The sequence below is a fragment of the Tupaia chinensis genome, unplaced genomic scaffold, assembly GCF_000334495.1.
Source record: "Tupaia chinensis unplaced genomic scaffold, TupChi_1.0 Scaffold000423_1, whole genome shotgun sequence".
NCBI classification, from domain to species: Eukaryota; Metazoa; Chordata; class Mammalia; order Scandentia; family Tupaiidae; genus Tupaia; species Tupaia belangeri.
The window spans coordinates 7,442,098-7,467,226 of record NW_006159928.1 but is presented as its reverse complement, the minus strand read 5'-3'; the positions used below and the strand labels follow the sequence as shown (position 1 = coordinate 7,467,226).

At 43.5% G+C, this 25,129-nt stretch overlaps 1 protein-coding gene across 1 annotated transcript in view; it reads left to right on the top strand.

Annotated features, from left to right (window-relative positions):
• The window catches only part of LOC102503418 (uncharacterized protein C3orf20 homolog), a 103,332-nt gene that overhangs the window by 42,544 nt on the left and 35,659 nt on the right, over nucleotides 1-25,129 (top strand). Inside the window, exons 9-15 of the mRNA XM_006154887.2 lie at nucleotides 3,445-3,565; nucleotides 9,799-9,933; nucleotides 12,339-12,440; nucleotides 15,019-15,178; nucleotides 16,942-17,167; nucleotides 20,488-20,757; nucleotides 21,885-21,909. Coding sequence (XP_006154949.2) covers nucleotides 3,445-3,565; nucleotides 9,799-9,933; nucleotides 12,339-12,440; nucleotides 15,019-15,178; nucleotides 16,942-17,167; nucleotides 20,488-20,757; nucleotides 21,885-21,909 — 1,039 coding nt within the window. The remainder of the gene's footprint in view (nucleotides 1-3,444; nucleotides 3,566-9,798; nucleotides 9,934-12,338; nucleotides 12,441-15,018; nucleotides 15,179-16,941; nucleotides 17,168-20,487; nucleotides 20,758-21,884; nucleotides 21,910-25,129) is intronic.

Here is a 25,129-nt window from a genome sequence, read left to right as displayed (position 1 = left end):
CAGCCAGTACCCATCTCCAGCACTTCACATTCGGCTGCAAGTGCTCTGTGAACTGACTTCCCACCATCTGCATTTCCTCATCTGTCAGCGGGAGGCGTAATATCTAAAGCTGGGCTTGTGTGGACTTAGTCATAAAAGTCAACCATTCCGTGGGGCTCATAAGGGTCTGTTTGAAGTACTCTATGTAGATTAACTCACTTATCTCACAACAGTCCTCTGAGGAAGGTGCTGTGATTATCATCTCTTGTCTTAATTTTCTGGAGAGGTTTTTGCTATAGGGCGCATGTGCTCGCCAGGAAGACAGAGACAGGGAGACAGAAAGCGAGAAATCACCCCCCAAGGGGTTTGGCCATGCCGCAATCCTTTCTCCTCCATTCTCCTCTTGGGATCTTGGGCACACACGCACACACACCCAGCGTGAGTTTAAGCCACCGGATCCGGGGCTCAAACCGCAGTGGACTACATGGGAGTTCAGCAACATAGCCGTTACGCTAAATTCTGGTACCCATTTTCATCTCTTTTAAGGCAAGGAAAGCTACAGAAAGGCTCAGAACCCTGTCCAAGTCCACACAAGTAGGAAATGAAAGAACCAGAGTCAACCCCATATCAGTGTGGATCAGTGTCTGCAACCACTGAACACTACCTATTAAAAGCACATAGGTCATTTTAAGGCAGGTGACACAGCACTCAGCACAGTGGGATATCAGTGGGCTTACGCCTCTGTTGAGGGACCAGCAGATGGAGTAATGGCTATGTCACTGGACTCCTACATAGTCGACCATGGTTTGAGTCCTGAACCTTGCAGCTTAAAACTCATGCCGGGGACATGTGCATGCATGCCCAAAACCCTGAGAGGAAAATGGAGAAGAGATTGTGGTGAGGCCACTAATAAATGCTAGCTACCAGAATAATTATTATCTCAAGGCTGAAAATGTTCTGGGAGAAAGAGCACCTCACACTGGGCACCCCTGGAGTGCCTTAACAGTGTCTTGTATCTAATAACTATACATTATGTGTTTGTTTAGTTTAATGCATTTTGTCAAAGAGAGTCAACAGACTTTTCTTCTGTTTAGAGAGAGAGATTTTTGCTATAGGGTGCGTGCACTCACCAGATAGAGAGATGCAGAGAGAGAGAATGAGAAATCACCCTCTAGGGGGGATGGCCACGCCACAATCCCTTCTTCTCCATTTTCCTCTTGGAGTTTTGGGAATGCACGCACATATACCCAGCATGAGATTTAAGCTGCAAGGTCCGGGACTCAAACCACAATCGACTACGTGGGAGTTCAGTGACATAACCATTATGCCATCTGCTGGTCCCTCAACCTTCCCTGTGTGAGTTGCTGCACCAAGAGAAGGCCCAAGGAGGATATGGACATGAACACAGTGTGATGCTACTAATTCAGGAAAGCTAATAAAGGCCTTGCTGCATTCGTAGCCGCACAGAGTATAGGAGAGATAAATTGGCACCTTCCTCCTCTCCACCAGGCAAATCCCATCTGTCCAAATCCTAGCAAATCTGCACCTGTCTCCACCTCTCTCACCCACGCCATAGCCCAAGCTGCCATCTCTTCTCCGGGCCACTTAACTGGTCGTGACCTCATAACTGGTCTTCTAGCACTTACTCTGGTCCCTCACCAGTCCATTCAATCATGTCCCCTCCTTGCTTTGTTATTAAAGTCCTTTGGGGGACAAATAGTGCCATGGTGGTAACAAACTGGACCACATGGGAAAAGTCTCAAGTTCAAGTCCTACAAACTTCCAGTGCATACAGAGCACACACATGTACCCGTGATCTGGGCTGGCTGAAACTGGGGTGGATCACAGAATGAGGACCCTGTGGGGTATCTCTGTCTCTGTCAAGAAATAAAGTTAAAAAAAAAAAATGAAAAAGATTGATGACCAGCCTGTGGTGTGGTGCGTAAGGCAGTTGGCTTCACATGGCTGACTGTGTGGTTCAAGTCTCAGACACAAAGGTTTGAAAAACTTGCTATGCATGTGTGTGTGTGTGTGTGTGTGTGTGTGTGTGTGTGTGCCCAAAACGGAGGAGAAGGGATTACAGAATGTTCATCCCCTAAAGGGTGCTTTCTTTCTCACCGTCCCTCTGTCTTTCTCTGTCTCTCTCCAGTGAGCACATGTGCCCTACAACAAATTTAAAAAAAGAAACCAACAGGTAGCATGGTTAAGGCATTGGACTCCCACGTGGCTGACATGGTTCAAGTCCCAGATTGGCGACTTGCTTTCTCACTTTCCCTCTCTCTCTCTTTCTTTTTTCTGGTCAAATTAAAAATATTAATAAATAAAATTAGACAAAATAATTCTTAAAAAGAGAGAAAGAAAGAAAGAAAGAAAGAAAGAAAGAAAGAAAGAAAGAAAGAAAGAAAGAAAGAAAGAAAGAAAGAAAGAAAACAATGGAAACAAACAACAACAAGAATCTCTCTGGGCTAGCCCATCACTCAGCAGTTAAGGAAGCCAGGTTCCCACAAGGCCCAAAGGGCACACCTCAAATCACAGCTCCAACAACATGAAAAAAACACCAAGCACATGTGTGTGCGTGCCCGAAATCCTGCCAGGAGGGAGAACTGGAGAGAAGGAATGGCAGCATGACCACGCGCTGTTGGGAGGCTCTCTCTGCTAAGCACGTGGCCCCCCTGCAATGAACAAAACAAAACAATCCTTCTATGGCTTTTTACTATTAAAATAAAAATCATGGGGGGCCGGCGGGTGGCATGGTGGTTAAGAGTGCTGGACTCCCACATGGCTGGCTGCAGTTTGAGTCCTGGACCTGGCAGCTTGCTTTCTCACTTTCTCTCTCTCTCTTTCTCTTCTGTCCCTCTCTGGTCAAATTAAAATAAATCAATAAAGTTAAATAAAATAATTCTTTTAAAAAATCAAAAATAAATAAAAATCACAGTATCCGATTGGCCCCTGACTGCCAAGCACTCCAGTCTCCTTCACATCTGTCTCCACTCCGGTCGCGCTGGCTCTCTTTCGGTCCTTTGAATGCGCCATGCGTCCTCCTTCCTCACAGCCTTTCACACACACATTGCTGCATCCATATGGAATGCATTCCTGGGTCAGAGGTCCACCCCTAATTCAATTAGTCACAGCCAAGGCAGCAGGAACACATGGTATAATAATCACAGCTAGCAGGGCCTTTTCCTGTGAGTCTAGAGAGGGTGGGGGCAGAGGAGAGGGGTCATAGGAATGGGCTGTGTCTCTGAGAAGGGGCGTCTTCATCAGCCAAGCACGTTGCTGCCAACCTTTCCTTTCAGGAAGATATTCAGGCAGAGACAGGCTGGCCATCCTCCAGGAATGTGATAGGGAGGATTTCTATACTTACAAGGACTGATGCTGGGTGGCTTTGGTCACTTAAGCCAAGTCACAACAAATCCATGAATTTTGCTTGTTCTAAGTGGGTCACGTTCCTGTTTTTTTTCATAGCCGAATAGTAGTGATGATGTTTAATCAAGATGGAGGCTTGGTGATCAGCAAAAATGGAATACTCACGAGGGAATGGATGTGGCCTTCAAAGGGAAAGCTCAACGATCCAGTGGAAATTTGGGTATTTTACAATTTATCATATTTCTAAGTGTATTTTATTTTATTCATAACAGAGAGTGTGTTGCATGTATGAGAGATTGAGGGGGGACACCCTTGACAGGATCTTGTCACACTGTGATCCCTTTTCCCCAGACCCCTAGCTCTCCAGCTCATCAGGATCTTGGGTCCCTGTGTGTTCTTAAAAAGAGAGAAAGAAAGAAAGAAAGAAAGAAAGAAAGAAAGAAAGAAAGAAAGAAAGAAAGAAAGAAAGAAAGAAAGAAAACAATGGAAACAAACAACAACAAGAATCTCTCTGGGCTAGCCCATCACTCAGCAGTTACGGACGCCAGGTACACCTCAAATCACAGCTCCAACAACATGAAAAAAACACCAAGCACATGTGTGTGCGTGCCCGAAATCCTGCCAGGAGGGAGAACTGGAGAGAAGGAATGGCAGCATGACCACGCGCTGTTGGGAGGCTCTCTCTGCTAAGCACGTGGCCCCCCTGCAATGAACAAAACAAAACAATCCTTCTATGGCTTTTTACTATTAAAATAAAAATCATGGGGGGCCGGCGGGTGGCATGGTGGTTAAGAGTGCTGGACTCCCACATGGCTGGCTGCAGTTTGAGTCCTGGACCTGGCAGCTTGCTTTCTCACTTTCTCTCTCTCTCTTTCTCTTCTGTCCCTCTCTGGTCAAATTAAAATAAATCAATAAAGTTAAATAAAATAATTCTTTTAAAAAATCAAAAATAAATAAAAATCACAGTATCCGATTGGCCCCTGACTGCCAAGCACTCCAGTCTCCTTCACATCTGTCTCCACTCCGGTCGCGCTGGCTCTCTTTCGGTCCTTTGAATGCGCCATGCGTCCTCCTTCCTCACAGCCTTTCACGCACACATTGCTGCATCCATATGGAATGCATTCCTGGGTCAGAGGTCCACCCCTAATTCAATTAGTCACAGCCAAGGCAGCAGGAACACATGGTATAATAATCACAGCTAGCAGGGCCTTTTCCTGTGAGTCTAGAGAGGGTGGGGGCAGAGGAGAGGGGTCATAGGAATGGGCTGTGTCTCTGAGAAGGGGCGTCTTCATCAGCCAAGCACGTTTCTGCCAACCTTTCCTTTCAGGAAGATATTCAGGCAGAGACAGGCTGGCCATCCTCCAGGAATGTGATAGGGAGGATTTCTATACTTACAAGGACTGATGCTGGGTGGCTTTGGTCACTTAAGCCAAGTCACAACAAATCCATGAATTTTGCTTGTTCTAAGTGGGTCACGTTCCTGTTTTTTTTCATAGCCGAATAGTAGTGATGATGTTTAATCAAGATGGAGGCTTGGTGATCAGCAAAAATGGAATACTCACGAGGGAATGGATGTGGCCTTCAAAGGGAAAGCTCAACGATCCAGTGGAAATTTGGGTATTTTACAATTTATCATATTTCTAAGTGTATTTTATTTTATTCATAACAGAGAGTGTGTTGCATGTATGAGAGATTGAGGGGGGACACCCTTGACAGGATCTTGTCACACTGTGATCCCTTTTCCCCAGACCCCTAGCTCTCCAGCTCATCAGGATCTTGGGTCCCTGTGTGTGCACCCATGCACTCCAAGTTGACGAGGAGTCTAAATCCATAATCAACCATGTTGCTTCCAGCACTGCAGTTAAATAATTATTTTATTTTATTTTATTTTTATTATTATTCGCTATAGTGCATGTGTGCTTGAGAGAGAGAGAGAGAGAGAGAGAGAGAAAGTGAGAAAGTAAGCTGCCAAGTTAAAATGTCAGGTGGAAGTAAGCTCCTGGGACTTGAACTACAAGTCACCCATGTAGGAGCCCAGCACCTTAACCACCCTACCACCTGCTGGTCCCCCAGCACTGCAGTTAAACATGCTACTATCAGCACCACTGAGACTGGACTGGTTTATCATTCTTATGATTCTTTTTTATTATTTTTAATTTTTAATATATTATTGTTATTATTTTAATTTGCCAAAGAGCACGTGTGCTCACCAGAGATGAAAGAGAAAGAGAAAGTGAGAAAACGCCCCACATGGGGATGGTCATGTTGCAATCCCTTCTCCTAAATTTCTCCTCCTTTGGGGATTGTAGGCGTGTGCACACACATGGGTGCATTTTTTTAAGCTACTGGCTCTGGGACTTGAACCACCCATTTGGCCATGTGGAATCCAGTTGCCTCAACCACTATGCCACTGACTGGCCCACTTACAACTCTTTCTTATGTTACAACAATAATGTACGAGATTCTAAATTTACTGTGTGCTTTACTATGAGATTCTAAAATTCTACTATTTTGGGAAAGGATTGAGAGGATCCAATTACTCAGCTTGGATGTCTGCAGCAGCCGGCTGATGTGATAAACTTTGATTGTAGTCCGTTTCACTGGGTAAATTATACTTGGCCCTTTCCTGACGGCTTTGTCCTTCTAAGCAGCGGGGCTTTACATAGCACTTTTTAAACAGTGTTATTACAAAAGCATTTTGTGCCTACTACAAAAGCATTTTAAAATAGGAAACTATACAATGTTCAAGGCAAATGTCTCCTTCCCATCAGTCTAACTCTGCAGTCATTAATCCTGTTAATAGCTTGGCATTTATCACTAAAGGATCTAGGATGCCAAATTCAGATATTGTGAGAGTGAGCCTGCCAGGTAGGAATGTGGTGAATGGGAAAGTCTCACCTGAAAGGAGCAGCCTTGGGGCCAGAAGACTGTTGTTGCGTTGGAATATGGGTCTGGGGTTGCTCTCTCTCTATATATACATATATATATATATTTTATAGGACAGTTTTTTTTTGGGGGGGGAGAGGTTTTTGCTATAGGGTGCGTGCACTCTCCAAACAGACAGAGAGAGACAGAGAGACAGAAAGCGAGAAATCACCCCGACATGGGGGATACTCACGCCGCAATCCCTTCTCCTCCATTCTTCTCTCGGGATCTTGGGCACACGCGCACATGTGCCCAGCGTGAGTTTTAAGCCACCGGGTCCAGGACTCAAACCACAGTCAACTACATGGGAGTCCAGCGACATAGCCATTATGCTAACTGATGGTCCCAACAGTTTCTTTTTTAAAAACAGGGTTTTTTTTTTGTTTGTTTTTTAGAGAGAGATTTTTGCAATGGGGCATGTGCACTTGCTGGAGAGACAGAGAGAAACAGAGAGACAAAAAGTGAGATTTCAGCCCCCAGGGGGGATGGCCACGCTGCAATCCCTTCTCTTCCATTGTCCTCTTGGGATTTTGGGTACGCATGCACAAGTGCCTGGCATGAGTTTTAAGCCACCAGATCTGGAACTTGAACTGTGGTTGACTATGTGGGAGTCCAGTGACATAATCATTATGCCATCTGCTGGTCCCTTTAACAGTTTTTAAAAAGAATCATTTATTTAAAATTATGTATTACCTTCTGTTTTTTGTTTGTTTGTTTGTTTGTTTTTCATTTAATCAGAAAGAGAGTGAAATAGAGAGGGAAAGTGAGAAAGCTAGCCGCTAGGTCTGGGACTCAAACCACAACCGCAGTTGGCCATGTGGAAGTCCCGAGCCACAACCACTACACCACCTGCCAGCCCCTGGGGTTACTATATTTTATGACTGAAAAAAATCAGAGCCAGCTGGTGGTGTGGTGGTTAAGGTGACTGGATCCCACAAGGTCAACCATGCAGTTTGAGTCCCAGACCCTGCAGCTTGAAAAACACTTGGGGAGTGTGCGTGTGCGTGTGCATGTCTAAAATCCCCAAAGAAGGGAGAAATTTAGGAGAAGGGACTGCAGCATGACCATCCCACATGGTGGTGGTGGTGGAGGGGGTGTTTTCTCCCTTCCTCTCTCTCTCTGTCTTTCTCCAGTGAGTGTACGTGCTTGCTAGCAATTTTTTTTTTCATTCATTTCGGGACCCAGCTGGGGTTGGGGGGGCTTGTGCTGCTGGAAGACTGTGCTCCACAGGCTGGGACAGGCCTGGCTCTGATTTCCAGTCCACCTTAAAGGCCAGACATGGTGGAGCACAATTCTAATCCCAGTACCTGGGGGAGACTAAAGCAAGAGGATGGCAAGTCTGAGGTGGACCTGGGCAATACAGTGAGGCTCTACATGAAAAAGAGCCAGGCATGGTGGTGCACACCTGCACTCACACCTGGGAGGCTGAGGCAGGAGGATTGCGGCGCATGAAGATCCTGTCTAAAAAAATCAAAATCAAAATTAATTTCACCTGATTTTTACTTATTTTAATGTAACTACTAGGAAAATTTATTTTACTTTTTTAGAGGTTTTTGCCATAGTACATGTGCACTCTTTGGGGGGAGAGAGAGAGAGGCAGAGACAATGAGAGGGAAAGTGGGAAATTACCTCCCGGGGGTGGGGGATGGCCATGCCACAATCCCTTCTTCCCCATTCTCCTCCCAGGATCTTGGGCATGCACACACACATGCCTGGCATGATTTTCTAGCCAGTAGGTCCGGGACTCAAACCATGGCTGGCTGTGTAGGAGTCCATGACATAACCACTATGCCACCTACAGGCCCTAGAAAATTTTAAATGACTCATGTGACTTGCACTGTGGTTTGCATTGTCTTTCTACTGGACATGTTGTTATGGGATATTGCATGAAGAATAACCTCTAGGTCTGTGTTCTATATAATTTACAAACTAATTTGTAGTGGCATGTGCCCTACATATTTGGTTTAGACAGTGGTTTTTTTTTTTTTTTTTTTGGAGAGATTTTCACTGCAGGGCGCGTGCGCTCGCCAGACAGACAGACATAGAGACAGAAAGCGAGAAATCACCCCCCAGGGGGGGATGGTCACGCCGCAATCCCTTCTCCTCCATTCTCCTCTCGGGATCTTGGGCACGCACGCACACGCGCCCGGCGTGAGTTTTAAGCCACCGGGTCCGGGACGAGAACCGCGGTCGACTACGTGGGAGTCCAGCGACATAGCCATTACGCTAACTGCTGGTTCCCTAGACAGTGGTTTTTTAAAAAGTGGTTTTTTAAATCTGGAGGGTTAGGGATTTAAAGAGTAAGTAATGTACCAGACAAGCATTTAGGCATGAATTTCCTAACTCTCTGAGGTCAGGATTTCCTCACCACTAACCTAAAAATAAAGCAGGATACTAATGAAGCAGATGGTTCCATTCAGGTGACCTTAGCTGGTAGACTTCAGAAGCAAATAGCCATAGCTTATAAACAAAACAAGAGCCCTTACCTGCTTAGAGCAGCTGACTTAATTAGGATGCTTTATCTACAGGAATATGCTTGACAAATCTGCAGGTGTTCACTGAGATTTAAGAAGTCCTTAGTTTATCATTACTTTCCCATTCTTGTCATTTATAACATCTCTCCAACTTAAATGAGTTTCACAGCAACAGGAAGGATGATAAAACTTCCAAGCACTGGGTAGCCTTTAATGGCTTTTCTCTGCATCAAGGGAATCGGGGTCTCACTGTGTCACCCAGGCCATGCTCAAGCTCATGATTCCCCTACCTCAGCCTCTGGGGTTACAGGCACACACCACCGCACTTGGCCTTTAGGTTGGACTGGGGCTCGAACCCTGGCCTCCCACACGGTCCCAACCTGCAGAGCACAGTGTCTTGGCAGCACACACCACTGCAGTTAGGCCTATCAACCATATTTTACAGGAGAGACCATCTGTGTCTAAGGGCTAGAAACAGGGCTCAGAAATACTTGTGACCTTGGGACCATCAGATGGCGTAATGGTTACATCGCTGGACTCCCACGTAGTTGACCACAGTTTGAGTCCTGTATCCAGCAGCTTAAAACTCACACCGGATGTGTGTGTGTGTACCCAAAATCCCAAAAGGAGAATGGAAGAGAAGGGATTGCCGTGTAGCCATCCCTGCAGGGGCCAATTTCTCGCTTTCTGTCTCTCTGTCTCTATCTCTCTGACAAACACATGCGTTCTATAGCTAAAATCTCTCAGATCAATCAATAAATAAAAACTTGTAAACTGACCCAGCATTTTCTCAATCTAAAATGGATCTGATCTTTATAAGATGTGACTCCATTAGTTGCAAAGTAGTTTCTCCCCACTTCCCTCAATAATTTATAACAACAATCAAATTTGCAGTACAAATCCAAAAGCCCATTCCCTTAATGGAGTTGAGAGTCTGAAGTTGTCTTGACTGTCAAATTTCCTTCCATGCTTCCTGCAAATATCGGATTTCCACCTGAATTATGAGAATGAGGATTCTAGGCAGGAAATGACCTTCCTTTCTGTTGCCCTCCAGGTGAATAAGTTCATCACTGTGAAGATTTCTGGGCGTTTTGCCATCAGCTTGGACTACAAATGCCCTCCCCAAAGCCTGAAGCTGTCTCTAGCACCTGTCAAAAGCAAGCCTTTTCCTCAATGTTTACATGAAGTGGTAGGTCCAGAGGTTTCTTTCTTTCTTTCATTTATTTAATTTGTTAAGGGAGATTTTTGTTATAGACTACGTGAGCTTACCAGAGAAACAAAGAGGGATGGAGAGAAAATGAGAAACCATCCCCCAGGGGGATAGCCATACCACAATTCCTTCTCTCCATTCTCCTCTCAGGATTTGGGGTACCTATACACACATATCTGGGGTGAATATCAAGTCACGGAATCTGGGACTCAAATCGAGGTCAGCCATGTGGGAGTCCAGCACCTTAACCACTATGCCACCTGTTGGACCCGATTCAGAGATTTCTTAATCATCTTCATGTCATAACCTCAGAGCAGGAACAATGTTGACTAATTTTAGGTTTTTTTTTTTTTTTTTTTTTTTTTTGAGAGATGCTATAGGGCGCGTGCGCTCGCCAGACAGACAGAGACATAGAGACAGAAAGCGAGAAATCACCCCCCAGGGGGGATGGTCATGCCTCAATCCCTTCTCCTCCATTCTCCTCTCGGGATCTTGGGCATGCACGCACACGCGCCCGGCATGAGTTTTAAGCCACCAGGTCCAGGACACGAACCGCGGTCGACTACGTGGGAGTCCAGAGACATAGCCATTACGCTAACTGCTGGTTCCCGGTTTTTATTCTTTTTAAAAGAATTATCTATTTAATTTTATTTATTCATTCATTTATTTGAATTTGACCAGAAAGAGGCACAGAGAGAGAGAGAGGGAAAGTGAGAAAGCAAGCCACCAGGTCCGGGATTCAGACCATGGTCACTCATGTGGGAGTGTCCAGCACCCTTAACCATCACGACACCTGCTGGCCCCCTAATTTTAGATTCTTAACTTTTAGTATCACCTAGTAATTTCCACAGTAAGAATACTGGAGTCTTTTGTTGCTGGCTGCTATAGGGTGCTTGCACGTGCTGGAGAGAAAGAGGGAAAGTGAGGAATCACCCCTCCTGGGTGGGGAAGAATTGTCATGCTGCAATCCCTTCTCCACCACTTTCCTCTCAAGATTTTGGACACGCATGCACACATGCCTGGCATCACTTTGAAGCAATAACCATTTTGAAGACTCGAACCATGGAGTCAGTCATATGGGATCCAGCACCTTAACCTCATGCCACCTGCTGGCCCGGATGTCGGAACCTTGCCTGGACCTTTCGTGTGAAGGAACTGAACATTTAAAAAGAGGAGAGGTGGATCCCTAAGTTTTGAAGAACTAACTTCTTGTGTCCTGACTGGTTGAATTATTTGTGTTTGTATCATCTATGATCTCTCAAATAGGGTGGGGGGCTTACATGTTATTTTTTAAGTCACATGTTAATCAGTTTCTCTCACTTTCTCTCTCTAGTGAGTGCACGTGTCTTACAGCCAAAATCTCTCTCTCTTTTTTTTTAAAAAACGGGGAACCAGCAGTTAGTGTAATGGCTATGTCGCTGGACTCCCATGTAGTTGACCGCAGTTTGAGTCCCGGACCGGTTGGCTTAAAACTCACGCCAGGCACGTGTGCATGCATGCCCAAGATCTCAAGAGGAGAATGGAGGAGAAGGGATTGCAGTGTGGTTATCCCTCCTGGGGGGTGATTTCTTGCTTTCTGTCTCTCTGTCTCTCTCTGTCTCTGGCGAGCACACGCACCCTATATAAAAAACCTCTTAAAAAAAATGTTGAATCCCATATGGCCAATGAGGGCTCAGGTCCTGGCCCCTATGACTTTTTTTTTTTTTTAACTTTTTAAAACTTTTTAAAAATAATTATTTATTTAATTTTATTCATTCAATCTTTATTTATTTATTTATTTATTTTTTTTAATTGGACCAGAGAGAGACAAAGGGTGAGAGTGAGAGAAGTGAGAAAGCAAGCCACCAGATTCAGGACTTGAACTCTGGTCGGCCATGTGGGAATGTCCAGCACTTTAACCACCACGCCACCTGCTGGTCCCCCCTGGCCCCTATGACTTTAAAGACATACAAGGTGTACACTGTGTAAAGATTACTGACAGGATTGTGGCATGACCAAACTCCATGGGTGGGAGTGGGGTGCGGGCTCTCTCTCTCTTTGGCATTCAAAAAAAACCAGGTAAGACAAACATTAAGCCATTCACGTCTCTACTTTCATGTAGTTAAGTAGTGAGCTAGCATGGTTGATTTCGACTGAACTTTTGAAACTTTTACAATTTGGAGTGTACTGATACGAGTGGTACACATGTTACAAAACTGTATGGACGTACACAGAAGGACTTTATGTGGGGGACAGGCATCATAACCACGTGACTCTTTAGAATTACCATGGTTATTTGAATATGCCAAAGTCACGTAATTCTTGCTATAGTTAGTGACTATATCAGACTGACTTGCCTCCCTGGGCTTCCCGGAACCACATCTGAAAAGAGTTTCCCATCTCAGTTTTTTCCTGATAACAAGCCCATCTCTGGAGAAGCCAAGGAGTTACTCAAGGACTACAAGTTGAAGTGCAAGCAACTGAAATTCACAGCATGGAATAAAGACGTAAGTGTGAAATAGTCACTATTTTGACGTTACAGGTAAAAGAGGGTTTTGGTGGGCCAGCAGGTGCCATGGTAATCAGGGTACTGTACTCCCACATGGCTGAGCACGGTTGGAGTCCCAGACCTGTGACTTACTTCCTCACTTTCTCTCTCTCTCTCTCTCTCTGTCTCTCTCTCTGGTGAGTGTGTGTACCCTGTAGCAAGATAAAAAATAATAATAAAGGGGGCCAGCAGGTGGTGTGGTGGTTAAGGGCACTGGACTCCCACATGGCCAACTATGGTTTAAGTCCCGGACTTGGTGACTTGCTTTCTCACTTTCTCTCTCTCAGTCTCTCTCTGGTCAAATTAAACTAACTAACTGAATAAAGTTAAATAAAAATAATTCTTTAACAATAATAATAATGACAAATAAAGTTAAATAAATTCTTTGGGGAAAAAAGAGGGTTTTAGCTTCTGTGTTATTCTAGAGTTATTTTTCTCCTCTAACATAGGCTGGACGTGTTTTAGAGAATCAAAACGTCCAGTTATTGAGCACAGATAGGCCTGTTCATAGAGTTATTAGAAGGAGCATAGGCTGGGCTAGCCGGGGAGTTTTTGTATTTAACTTTTTTTTTTTTTTTTAGATTTTAGCCATAGGGTGCGTGCACTTGCCAGAGACACAAAAAGAGAGAAATCACTCCCCAGGGTGGGTGGCCCTACTGAAATCCCTTTTCCTTCATATTTCTCTTAGGACTTTGGGGACGTATGCATATGTGCCCGGCATGATTTTCACGTCACTAGGTCTGGGACTTGAACTATGGTTAGCCATGTGGGAGTCCAGCACTTTAACCACCATGGCACCTTCTGGGTCTTCTCTGAGTTTTTGGGTTTATTTTTAGAGAGATTTTTGCTATAGGGTGCATGTACTCGCCAGAGAGACAGAGAGAAATCTCCCCACCCCCCGCCCGGGGGCGGGGGGGTGACCACACCATAATCCCTTCTCCTCTATTCCCCTCTCAGGATTTTGGGCACGTATGCACATGTGTCTAGCCTGAGTTTCAAGCCACTGATCCAGGACTTGAATTGCAGTTGACCACGTAGGAGTCCAGCGCCTTAACCATTATGTCACCTGCTGGCCCCTCTCTGAGTATTTTTTAATGTCTCCATGACAAGAGTCAAGTTCATGCCCTTCAGATTGATTTTCTCAGACTCAAGTTTAAAATCTCAACTTTTATTGCCTGATTTCTGTAGACCAAATTCCTCAGAACCCTTCCCACCCCCTTCATTAATCTCACCATGTGCCATTGAGTCCTGCGCTGTCTCCATGTTCCTCCTGGTTTGTTCACATCTTCACCCCATTCTGCTGGAACACACAAAATTATGCAAATGACACCTGGGTAATAGGTATCTAATTAGTTAGGTATCATATGTTTTGTAGGTAAATATTCATCTAATTATGTATACTTAATGAATATATATGAAACTGAATTATCAACAATTTACTTAGTCACATCAACTCATCCAAACCTAAATGACTATTCTATCTACTCTGCTTATTCTGAGAAGATCACACACAGCACTCACTATAACTATATATGTAATATGTATTTGAAAAATAAATATACCTTATATATTAAATAAATGTTAAATCTATGTGTGTATATTTAAGTATTTTTATGTGAGAGATAGACAGAGAGATAGGCACCCCTAACAGGGGCTCGTCATGCCGTGACCCTTCCACCCTAGCCTCCCAGCCGTCCATGTGGTTCCAGCGTTTCACAGCAGTGCCCTACCACTTGTGCCACTGGAGTTGGGCCTATATTTTGAAGTCTAACATCCTCATGATGCACTGCTTTGAGACTTTCTTCTGCGAAATAGAAAGAAACTCAACGTTACAAATGTTAAACTTTCTACTTACGCTCTCATACCACTCTGGTTACCTCTAACATAGCCATTCTGATATATTACAATTATTAACCCATCCAGGTCTTCCACTGACTGTGAGCTCTTCAAAGTAAGGAAATGGCTTGCTCTTCCCTCACTTTTTATTGTGGTAAAATATAGAAAACAGGAGCCAGCAGGTGGCATGATAGTTAAGGCTCGGGACTCCCACATGACTGACCACAGTTCAAGTCCTGGACCAGGTGACTTGAAACACACGTCAGTCGCATGTGCCTACCTGCCCAAAATCCTGAGTGGGGAATGGAGGAGAAGGGATAGCAGCATGGCCATCCTCATGGGGGGGGGATTTTTCGCTTTTTGTCTCTCTCTGTCTCTCTGGTGAGCTCACACACCCTATAGCAAAATAATCTCAAAAAATTTTATATATTGTAGAAAATGTAAAATGGGAGCAACAGGTGGTGCAGCAGTTATGGCACTGAACTCATAGCCAACTGTAGTTTGAGTCCCAGACCTGGTGGCTTGAAAATCTGTCATTTATGGCCCATAAATGACACTCGATAAACACGTTAGGTGAACTTCCTAATGAATCAATGATTGAATGAAGAAATTAAGGAACTGATGTTTACTAATTGTGTATTAAGTAGTCTCTCTCTCTCTCTCTCTCTCTCTCTCTCTCTGTGTATCTTCTTGTTTTGAAGGCTTCAAGGGTAGGAGACCCAGAGTTTGCTGACACATTTGATTTAGCAACAGACATAAGCCCTCTGCATGACATCACAACAGACATCCAGTTAAGAAGACTTCAGAAGAAGGCCAAGCATATCATCCTTTGCTGGCTGGATCACTACAGATTTGCAGTCGGTCAGTTATGGAACCCATTGTGCTGCTCCACACAGTCCCATTGTTCAGATACCAGAGACCCAACATGTAAACTTAGACTCTTCTTCTAAGGTTCCCAAAGTGATGACTTTAAAGCTGTAAAGCCCTCTAGGTACACTTTTTTGTTTTAAGATTTTTGACATACAGCACATATGCTTGCCAGAGAGAGACAGTGAGAGGGAAAGTGAGAAATCACCCCCAATGGGGATGGCTACAACACCATCCCTTCTTTTTCATCCTCCTCCTGGGATTTTGGGCATGTGCACACACATGCCTGGTGTGATTTACAAGCTGCTCTGTCTGGGACTTAAACAGTGGTTGATCATGTGGGAGTTCAATGTCTTAACTATTATGCCATGTGCTGGCCCCTTTACAGATTCTTATCATGAGCTCAGGTCATTGGCTTTAGCAAGGAAATAGAAAAAGCTAGCTTTGATTTCAATTTCCCTTCCCTTTTTGGAGAAGAAAATCTATGGATTTTGTTCTGTGTTTTTTGTTTTGTTTTGTTTTGTTTTGAGAGGTTTTTGCTATAGGGTGCATGTGCTTGCCAGAGAGACAGAGAGACAGAAAGCGAGAAATCACCCCCCAGGGGGGATGGCCATGCCTCAATCCCTTCTCTTCCATTCTCCTCTCAGGATCTTGGGCATGCACGCACACGTGCCCGGTATGAGTTTAAGCTACCATGTCCAGGACTTGAACCACAGTTGACTACATGGAAGTCCAGCAATGTAACTATTCCACTACGTGCTGCTCCCTACTTCTGTGTTTTCATAAGGAGAACACCTCATCCTCAATTACCACCACTCAAACTCCCCACCAAAACCTCAATTCTTGTCAAGGTCTTTGCACTTGCTTTTTTTTTTTTTTTTTTTTTTTAAATAAAAATAATTATTTATTGGGGACCAGCAGGTGGCATGATGGTTAAGGCTCTGGACACTCCCACATGGCCAACCATGGTTCGAGTCCCGGACTTGGTGGCTTGCTTTCTCACTCTCTCTCTCTTTCTATGTGCATGTGTCTCTCTGGTCAAAATTTTTAAAATAAATAAATAAATGAGTAAATAAAATTAAATAAATAATTCTTTATTAGTAGTAGTAGCAGTAGTTTAAATTTGTTACAGAGCACATGTAAGAGAGACAGAGAGAAAAAGAAAGTGCAAAAGCAAGCCTCTAGGTCCAGGACTTGAACCATGGTCATCTATATGGGAGTCAAATGCCTTAACCACCACGCCACCTGCTGGCCCCTGTACAGTTTTCTATGTGATTAAAAAAACTTTTGGGAAACCTTGGTGTATAGATAGCATGGTAAAAGCCCTGTCTTTAGAATCCGATAGACCTTTTTGAATTTGGATTGTGCCTCTCTAGCTGAGTGAACTCGGACTTATCTGTGAGGTCATGAAAATAAGAGTGTTCACCTGAAGAGGGTACTTCACTCAATGGGATAATGTATTTAAAGTACTTGGCTCATTATCTGGTACAAGGTAAGCACAATCAGACACCTATGGATTAGATTCATTGACCACCTAAAAATTTTTCTCGTTTATTACATAGATGTCATGCATCCTCCAAGCTGGCCAAGAGGTACATTTAAAACAAAAGAACCAACAGAAAGGAACCTCTGTAGGTGGTTGAAGGGGAATCCAGGTTATTGCAGCCAGTTTAACTGACAGAGCTCCGTCTGTAGATGCCTTGGTCTACTAAGAGTGTTTGGTGGAGTATATTATATAAATTCTGTTTACTTCGCAGGAGTAGAATCGCTACACATTCACAAACTACCCAAATTTCTGCAAAAAGTGGTCAGGAGGAAAAATGTCTTGTCTGCAAAATTTCCTCTAGAACAAAAAGCAAAGGAAAAAGACGGGATTAAAGAGTATCTTCGATATCGAAATACCTTCCTAGAACTGAGGGGCTTCTTTAAGCCTTCACCTCTCCATCACATTCAGAGGATCCCAGCCTGCAGACAGTCCTTCCGGTAATCAGCCTCCTTTGTCTAAATAACTCAGAGTCCAACTCTGAATTTGAAAGAGAAGTTCGAAGGAGCAGTGGGTAGACATGTCTTTCAGTTCACCTACAAATGCTGTGGTTAAATTGCTTCATGCAAGGACTCCCTCTAAGCAGACTGGGGTGAGAAGTTGCCACCTTCATGCTATCAGTGAATAAACTCTTTTCTGCAATAAAACTGGGGCAACTTATATATCAAGGTTCAAGCATTTGGGCTCTCTCTAATCTGCTTCCGATGAGGCTTTCCACTTAGTGGAATTTGAATCCTTCAGGAACCAAGACTTTAGTTTGGGGACCAGCAGATGGCTAATGGTTATATCACTTGACGCCCACATGGCCAGTGTGGTTCGAGTCCTGGAACCAGTGACTTGAAACTCACACCACGTGCATATGTGTGCTCACCCAAAATCCCTAGACAAGAATGGAAGAGAAGGGATTGCAGCATGGCCATCCCCTCAGGGGGTGATTTCTCACTTTCTCTCTCTCTCTTTCCTCTCTAGTAAGTGCATATGTCCTATGGCAAAAACCTAAAACAACAACAACAAAAAGCACAATGGGACCAGCAGATGGCGTGTTGTTAAGGCACTGGATTCCCATGTACTAGACAGCAGTTCAAGTACTAAACGAGCACTTGAAAATCAAGACAAGCATGTGTGTGCAAAATCTCAAGAAGAGAATGGAGGAGAAAGGATTGTTGTGTGGTCATTCCCGTTGAGGTGGAGGTTGATTTCCCACTTCCTTCTCTCTGTCTCTCTGTCTCTCTCTGGGGAGCACACTCACCTATGGCAAAAATCTAAAACCAAAAAAACACCACGCACGAGAAAACCCAGGTTATGTGTGATCACTCCTCCCACCGCTTCCAAGCTTTAGTTCAATTTCCAGCCAAATCTGGTACCTGACGGGCGATGGGCAGGCAGATACCTGGTAGAGTGACAATAGTGTTGTAACCTACTTCACGGGACAAGAATTAAATGAAATAAACATGTCAAGTTTTCAGCACTTGGTCTTCCACCCCATAACTCCTCAACACAAGTGAGTTAACAGTCTAGCTAACTGATAGCAAGATACACACTGTTTCATTACGTGCTTGAAAAACTCAGATTGACTATACCTGTAGGTATACAGAGAGACAGTCATTTTCCTAACTTTTTTTTTAGGTTTGTTTCTATTTTTTTTAAAGAATTATTTATTTAATTGTATTTATTATTATTTTTATTTTAAAGTTGCTACAGGGCATGTGTGCTGACCAGAGAGAGAAAGAGGGAAAGTAAGAAAACAAGCTGCCAGGCCTAGGACTTAAACCATGGTCAGCCATGGTGGGAGTTCAGTTCCTTAGCCACCACACCACCTGCTGGCCCCAAGTTTATTTCTGTTTTAACTATCCCACAGAGCCACCTTTCAGGGGACCGATCTCATTTCCTTTTAGCACATGATCTGAGGTAGCAACTAAACCTTTTATGTAAATATATATATAATATACATATATATAATATATATTAATAATGTATATAATACATAATAATTATATATATATTATATATATATTTTTTTTCTTTTTCCAATGAGCAAAAGAGACAGAGAAATAGGCACCCCCATACCATAATCCCTTCTCCTCTACTCTTATATTATGATTTCTGGCCAGCTTCAGGTCATGGACACACAAGTGCATCCAGTGTGCACAGGGAAGTCCCTGGACGAGAACTCAGGACCGTCTCACCTGGGTCCAGTTGCTTTACCACTGCACTACCACCTGGGCCCTGAACCTTAATTACCTCCACAAAGCCCCTCTTTCCAAATGTAGTGACATTGAGGGGTGGGGCTTCACCACGCAAGTTTAAGGGAACCACATTCCCTCCACAATACTCAAGTTCAGGGTAAAGAAACTGACGTCTATGGCAAATATTTTAATGATAGTAAAATGTCCTCATCTAGTTACCCAGGAACACCAGTTTAAAATAACTTAATTAAAATATTATATTTTTAAACAAAGTTCAGCATCTCATAAACATTCTTTAAGTGAACTGAAATTCAGAAAATGTAGTTTTATAAGCTTTGTAACCTCCCTGGATGCTTTGTGGAAACACGAACCTACCGCTACATAATAGATGTTAATACTGAGGCACAAAGAACTTAGAGGGTTTATAGACAGTAAGTGACAGATGACGGATGGACCTGGATATAGCTTTCTGATTTCCATTCTGGCTATTGGGTTACATGGCTTATGCAGTCTATTATTAGATACAATAAACCAGCTCAGAAGTATGGTGTACGTATTTCATCTTCAGGTCAGCAAGATAGCAGTAATAAAATAGAAAAATATACACATTGGTTTAAATCCCAGCTCTGTCATAAATAGCACGTGGGTTTTTTAGTCAAATTACTGAATTCCCAGAGTCCCAGTTTTCCCATCTATAAGAGTATGGCCTCAGTTTCCCCAACTGTAAAAGGATCTTACAGACTAGCCTTATTTATATTATTCTTGCATACGTTAAACTCCAATTAACGTGTCATTCTTTTATTCTTTTTTTAGATGTATGTATGTGTTTTAGGTTTTTGCCATAAGGCCCATATGCTCACCAGAGGCAGAGAGAGAGAAAGTAATTTGAGTCACTGGGTCCAGGACTAGAACCATGGTCAACCATATGGGAGTCTAGTGCCTTGACACCACACCATCTGCTGACCAGCTGTGTCATTCTTGCTGCTCTGTCATTCTTGGCCATGCTTTGGACTAGTTGGCCAATTATTGGCCATTATTTGTGTTAATTGGTCCTCTGAACACAGCTTATGTTTTGCTTACGGCCATAGGTGCCTACATAGCTGGAAAGACTCACACTGAACTCTTAGGGTTTTGACAAATATTTTAGTATGTTGGCAGATAAAAAGTTCTGCTTAGACTTAAATTTCAATACTTTACTAAAGCAGCTATTGTAATTCAGAGACCTTCCAGTTTTTTTGTTTTGTTTTGTTTTGTTTTGTTTTGTTTTGAGAGAGTTTTATTTTACTTTATGACATGTGTACTTTCCAAAGAGAGAGAGATAGACAGAGACGGTAAGAGGGAAAGTGTGAAATCATCCCCTGGGGGGGATAGCCATGCCACAATCCCCTCTCCTCCATTCTCCTCCTGGGATCTTGGGCAGGCATGCACATCCACCTGGCATGATTTTCAAGCCATTGGGTCCAGGACTCAAACCGTGGTTGACCTTGTGGAAGCCCAACGATGTAACCACTGCGCCATCTGCTGGTTCCATTCTTTCAATTCTTTAACATGATCTCTAACCATTACATTTCTAGGTTTCATCTTCCCATCAAAATCAAGGACTCAGGGTTTGCCTCCCAGTTGGTTTGTCCAGTGGTGCTAAGGAAAATCCTGTGTGGGAAGGAAGGGGAGACATTCCAATGTAGCTGTCACAACATCCCGGAAGTGACAGACCTAGAGTACGATCTTCTTATAAGCAAGCAGCTGTCCTCGGTGGACCAGATCATCATAGTTTACGTGTACTCAGCGAAGGAAAAGGACAAGACTGTAAGGAAAGTGGCCAGAATGTACAGGAAACTGAATAGATCTAGAAACATGCCTTGCATTCAGGTGAGTTTCATGTGTATAAAAACTAGTGGAGGGAGAATGTTTACGTGTTTGTTTCATCTTAATACATTTCCTCAGTCACGCAGAGAATCATAGAAGAAACTCCTCCACCCCAACACACCTTTTTCTGAAAAAATTATTTACTTCATTTAATTTATTAATTTTTATCAATAATTTGCTATAGGGCACTTGTGCTCTCCAGAAAGAGAGAAGGAAAGTGAGAAAGCAAGCCACTATGTACAGGACTCGAACCACAGTCAGCCATGTGTGAGTCCACCACGTCAGCCACCATGTCACCTGCTGGCTCCACATACATGCTTTTTGAGTGAGGCATGACATTCATATCATAAAAGTCACATATCTTTAGGTTATAAAGCTTAATGTATTCTAAAATTTTACAGCTAATTTTTTTTTAGGTCTTTTTCCATAGGGCGTGTGCACTTGCCAGAGAGAGACAGAGACAGAAAATGAGAAATCCACTCCCACAGGGCATGGCCATGCCACTGTCCCTTCTCCATTTTCCTCTCAGGATTTTGGGCATCCACACATGTGCACTCAGAATAATTTTCCTTTTTCTTTTCTTTCTTTCATTTTTTCTTTTTTAAATTTTTGTCATAGCGTGTATGCACTTGCCAGAGAGAAATAGTGAGAGGGAAAGTAAGAAGTCATCCCCCAGGGGGATGGCCACACCACAATCCCTTTTCTTACATTCTCCTCTTGGGATTTTGGGGACACATTTACAGACACCGGGTGTGACTTTCAAGATACCAGGTCTAGGACTCAAACTGCAGTCAACTATGTGGTAGTCCAGCACTTCAACCACGATGCCACCTGCTGGCTCTGCCCAGAATGATTTTCAAGTTGTTAGGTTCAGGACTTGAATCATGGAGTCAGTAGTGTGGGATCCAACTGTTTTAACCTACATGCCACTTGGTGGCCCTATTATTAATTATTTAAAATTTGTATTGGGCATGTGCTTTCTCTGGAGAGAGAGAGAGTGAAAAAGCACAACCCAGGAGGGATGACCTCTCTACAATCCCTTCTCCTCCAATCTCCTCTCAGGATCTGTAAGGAAAGTGGCCAGAATGTACAGGAAACTGAATAGATCTAGAAACATGCCTTGCATTCAGGTGAGTTTCATGTGTATAAAAACTAGTGGAGGGAGAATGTTTACGTGTTTGTTTCATCTTAATACATTTCCTCAGTCACGCAGAGAATCATAGAAGAAACTCCTCCACCCCAACACACCTTTTTCTGAAAAAATTATTTACTTCATTTAATTTATTAATTTTTATCAATAATTTGCTATAGGGCACTTGTGCTCTCCAGAAAGAGAGAAGGAAAGTGAGAAAGCAAGCCACTATGTACAGGACTCGAACCACAGTCAGCCATGTGTGAGTCCACCACGTCAGCCACCATGTCACCTGCTGGCTCCACATACATGCTTTTTGAGTGAGGCATGACATTCATATCATAAAAGTCACATATCTTTAGGTTATAAAGCTTAATGTATTCTAAAATTTTACAGCTAATTTTTTTTTAGGTCTTTTTCCATAGGGCGTGTGCACTTGCCAGAGAGAGACAGAGACAGAAAATGAGAAATCCACTCCCACAGGGCATGGCCATGCCACTGTCCCTTCTCCATTTTCCTCTCAGGATTTTGGGCATCCACACATGTGCACTCAGAATAATTTTCCTTTTTCTTTTCTTTCTTTCATTTTTTCTTTTTTAAATTTTTGTCATAGCGTGTATGCACTTGCCAGAGAGAAATAGTGAGAGGGAAAGTAAGAAGTCATCCCCCAGGGGGATGGCCACACCACAATCCCTTTTCTTACATTCTCCTCTTGGGATTTTGGGGACACATTTACAGACACCGGGTGTGACTTTCAAGATACCAGGTCTAGGACTCAAACTGCAGTCAACTATGTGGTAGTCCAGCACTTCAACCACGATGCCACCTGCTGGCTCTGCCCAGAATGATTTTCAAGTTGTTAGGTTCAGGACTTGAATCATGGAGTCAGTAGTGTGGGATCCAACTGTTTTAACCTACATGCCACTTGGTGGCCCTATTATTAATTATTTAAAATTTGTATTGGGCATGTGCTTTCTCTGGAGAGAGAGAGAGTGAAAAAGCACAACCCAGGAGGGATGACCTCTCTACAATCCCTTCTCCTCCAATCTCCTCTCAGGATTTTGGGCATGCATGCACATGTACCTGGTGTTATTTTTTTCAAGCCACCAGTTCCAGAACCCTGTGTAGTCGGTCACATAGGACCCAGTCACCTTAACTGCCAGGCCACTGGTTGGCCCCACTGAACAAATTTCTACATATGTATACACCTGTATAATCATCGCCGAGATCAAGATAAAGAATATTTCCAGGCCTGAAAAACCTTTCCCTTGCCCCTTCTCAGTACATAACCCATCCACCTACCACCCCCAGGTAACCACTACTCTGACTTCTGTCACCATGAATTAGCCTCGTCCATTCTCGATCTTCATGGAATCACAGTATATACTTCTAGAAACATACAGTGGCATTTTAATGTTCTCTCTGCCAGAGAATAGGAATGATTAATCCCAGTCCATGTGCCAATGGTCTCCCATTCTGTGTCCACAGCAGACATTATTAATCCATCATTCCACTGAATCACTGTGCCTCATTTCCCAAGGGCCCCCTCTTTCCAATCCCATTGCTTCTGCTTACTTCGGGCTTTCATCATTTTCCAACAGATTATCCTCAATACCCTCTCTACCTGCTTTTCCTAATTCTAGTCTTGATTCCTTTGATATTTCCTTCCACTATGGGGTGTTGTTTTTAATATTCAAACATGACCGCATTATTCTCCTGCTTAAAACTCTCTATGACTTACCTTTGGGTCAAGTGCAACTTCCTTGGCATGACATTGAGGACTCACTCCACTGGGGCTCTTCAAACCTTCCTGTTCAGTTCCCTACCCCAACCCCAGAGATAGCCCCAGGGGATGGCTTAGAGAGCTCAGGTCATGTTCTTCCTGAGCTTGAAGAATGGGGAAACGTAAAGCCTAAAGTGTTGGACCACTTTCAATGAGTTGCTTTTTCAGGGGTTGCCCTAAATATGTGCTGAGCTCCTTTTGAGGGATATTCCATTATTTGCTGCAGGTCTAATGTCCCTGCATGAAGCCCAGTGTAAAAATGGCCTCTCTGAATGAGAACTAGGAAAGCTTTACTTCCCAGGAGGATGTCGTGTTTCCTTTTGCCTGGCAATGAGATTTTTGGCACCCAACTGAGTTTCTCTTTTCGCTTTGCCTGAAAGTACAGAGCAAAATTTAAAACTTCATTATAACAAGAGGGTAAGAACTTATGGACCACTTATCTAAAATCTGTTTCTTCTTTTCAATCTGGAGCTTCTTTTTTTGTTTGTTTTCTTAATTTTTTTGCTATAGGAAACATGTTGAGTGTGTGTGTGTGTGTGTGTGTGTGTGTGTGTGTGTGAGAGAGAGAGAGGGAGAGAGAGAGAGAGAGGGAGAGAGAGAGAGAGAGAGAGAAGGTAAGAAAGCACCTCCAGGGAGGATGGCCATTCCACAGCCCCTTCTCTCCATTCTCCTTTTGGGATTTTGGGCATGCACACACACTTGATGTATTTTTCCAGCCGCTGCATCCAGGACTTGAACCATGCAGTCAGCCATATGGGATCCAGCCACCTTAACCACCACACCTCCAGTTGGGCCCTAGAGCTTCTTTATATATTAAACTTTTCTCATTATATTTTCTTAATTTTCTCTTATACTTAACTTCCTATAAGCCACTTCAAATCTTTTCTTAAATAAGTAGAATCTAAACAAAGAAATTAATTTAAACTCTAAAGTTTGACTAAAGAAATCTTACTTGTCCAACAGAGGTGACAGCAAACTTGCAAGGAGGTGTCATTTTGTAGCTCTGAATGGTGTAGAAAGAGAATCTGAGTACAACTGGCTGGGTACCCTCAATTTCCAGGAAGTAGATTATCTTTTAGATTGGAAGAGAAAAGGAATGGTTCAGTGACCAGAGAACGTAAAAGGAAGACAAATACAAATGGGGATTGTTATCCAACATATAAAACGCAACTGGGGGAACCAGCAGTTAGCGTAATGGCTATGTCGCTGGACTTCCACGTAGTCGACCGCGGTTCGTGTCCCGGACCCGGTGGCTTAAAACTCACGCCGGGCGCGTGTGCGTGCGTGCCCAAGATCCCGAGAGGAGAATGGAGGAGAAGGGATTGCGGCGTGACCATCCCCCCTGGGGGGTGATTTCTCGCTTTCTGTCTCTATGTCTCTCTCTGTCTGTCTGGCGAGCGCACGCGCCCTACAGTGAAAATCTCTCCAAAAAAAA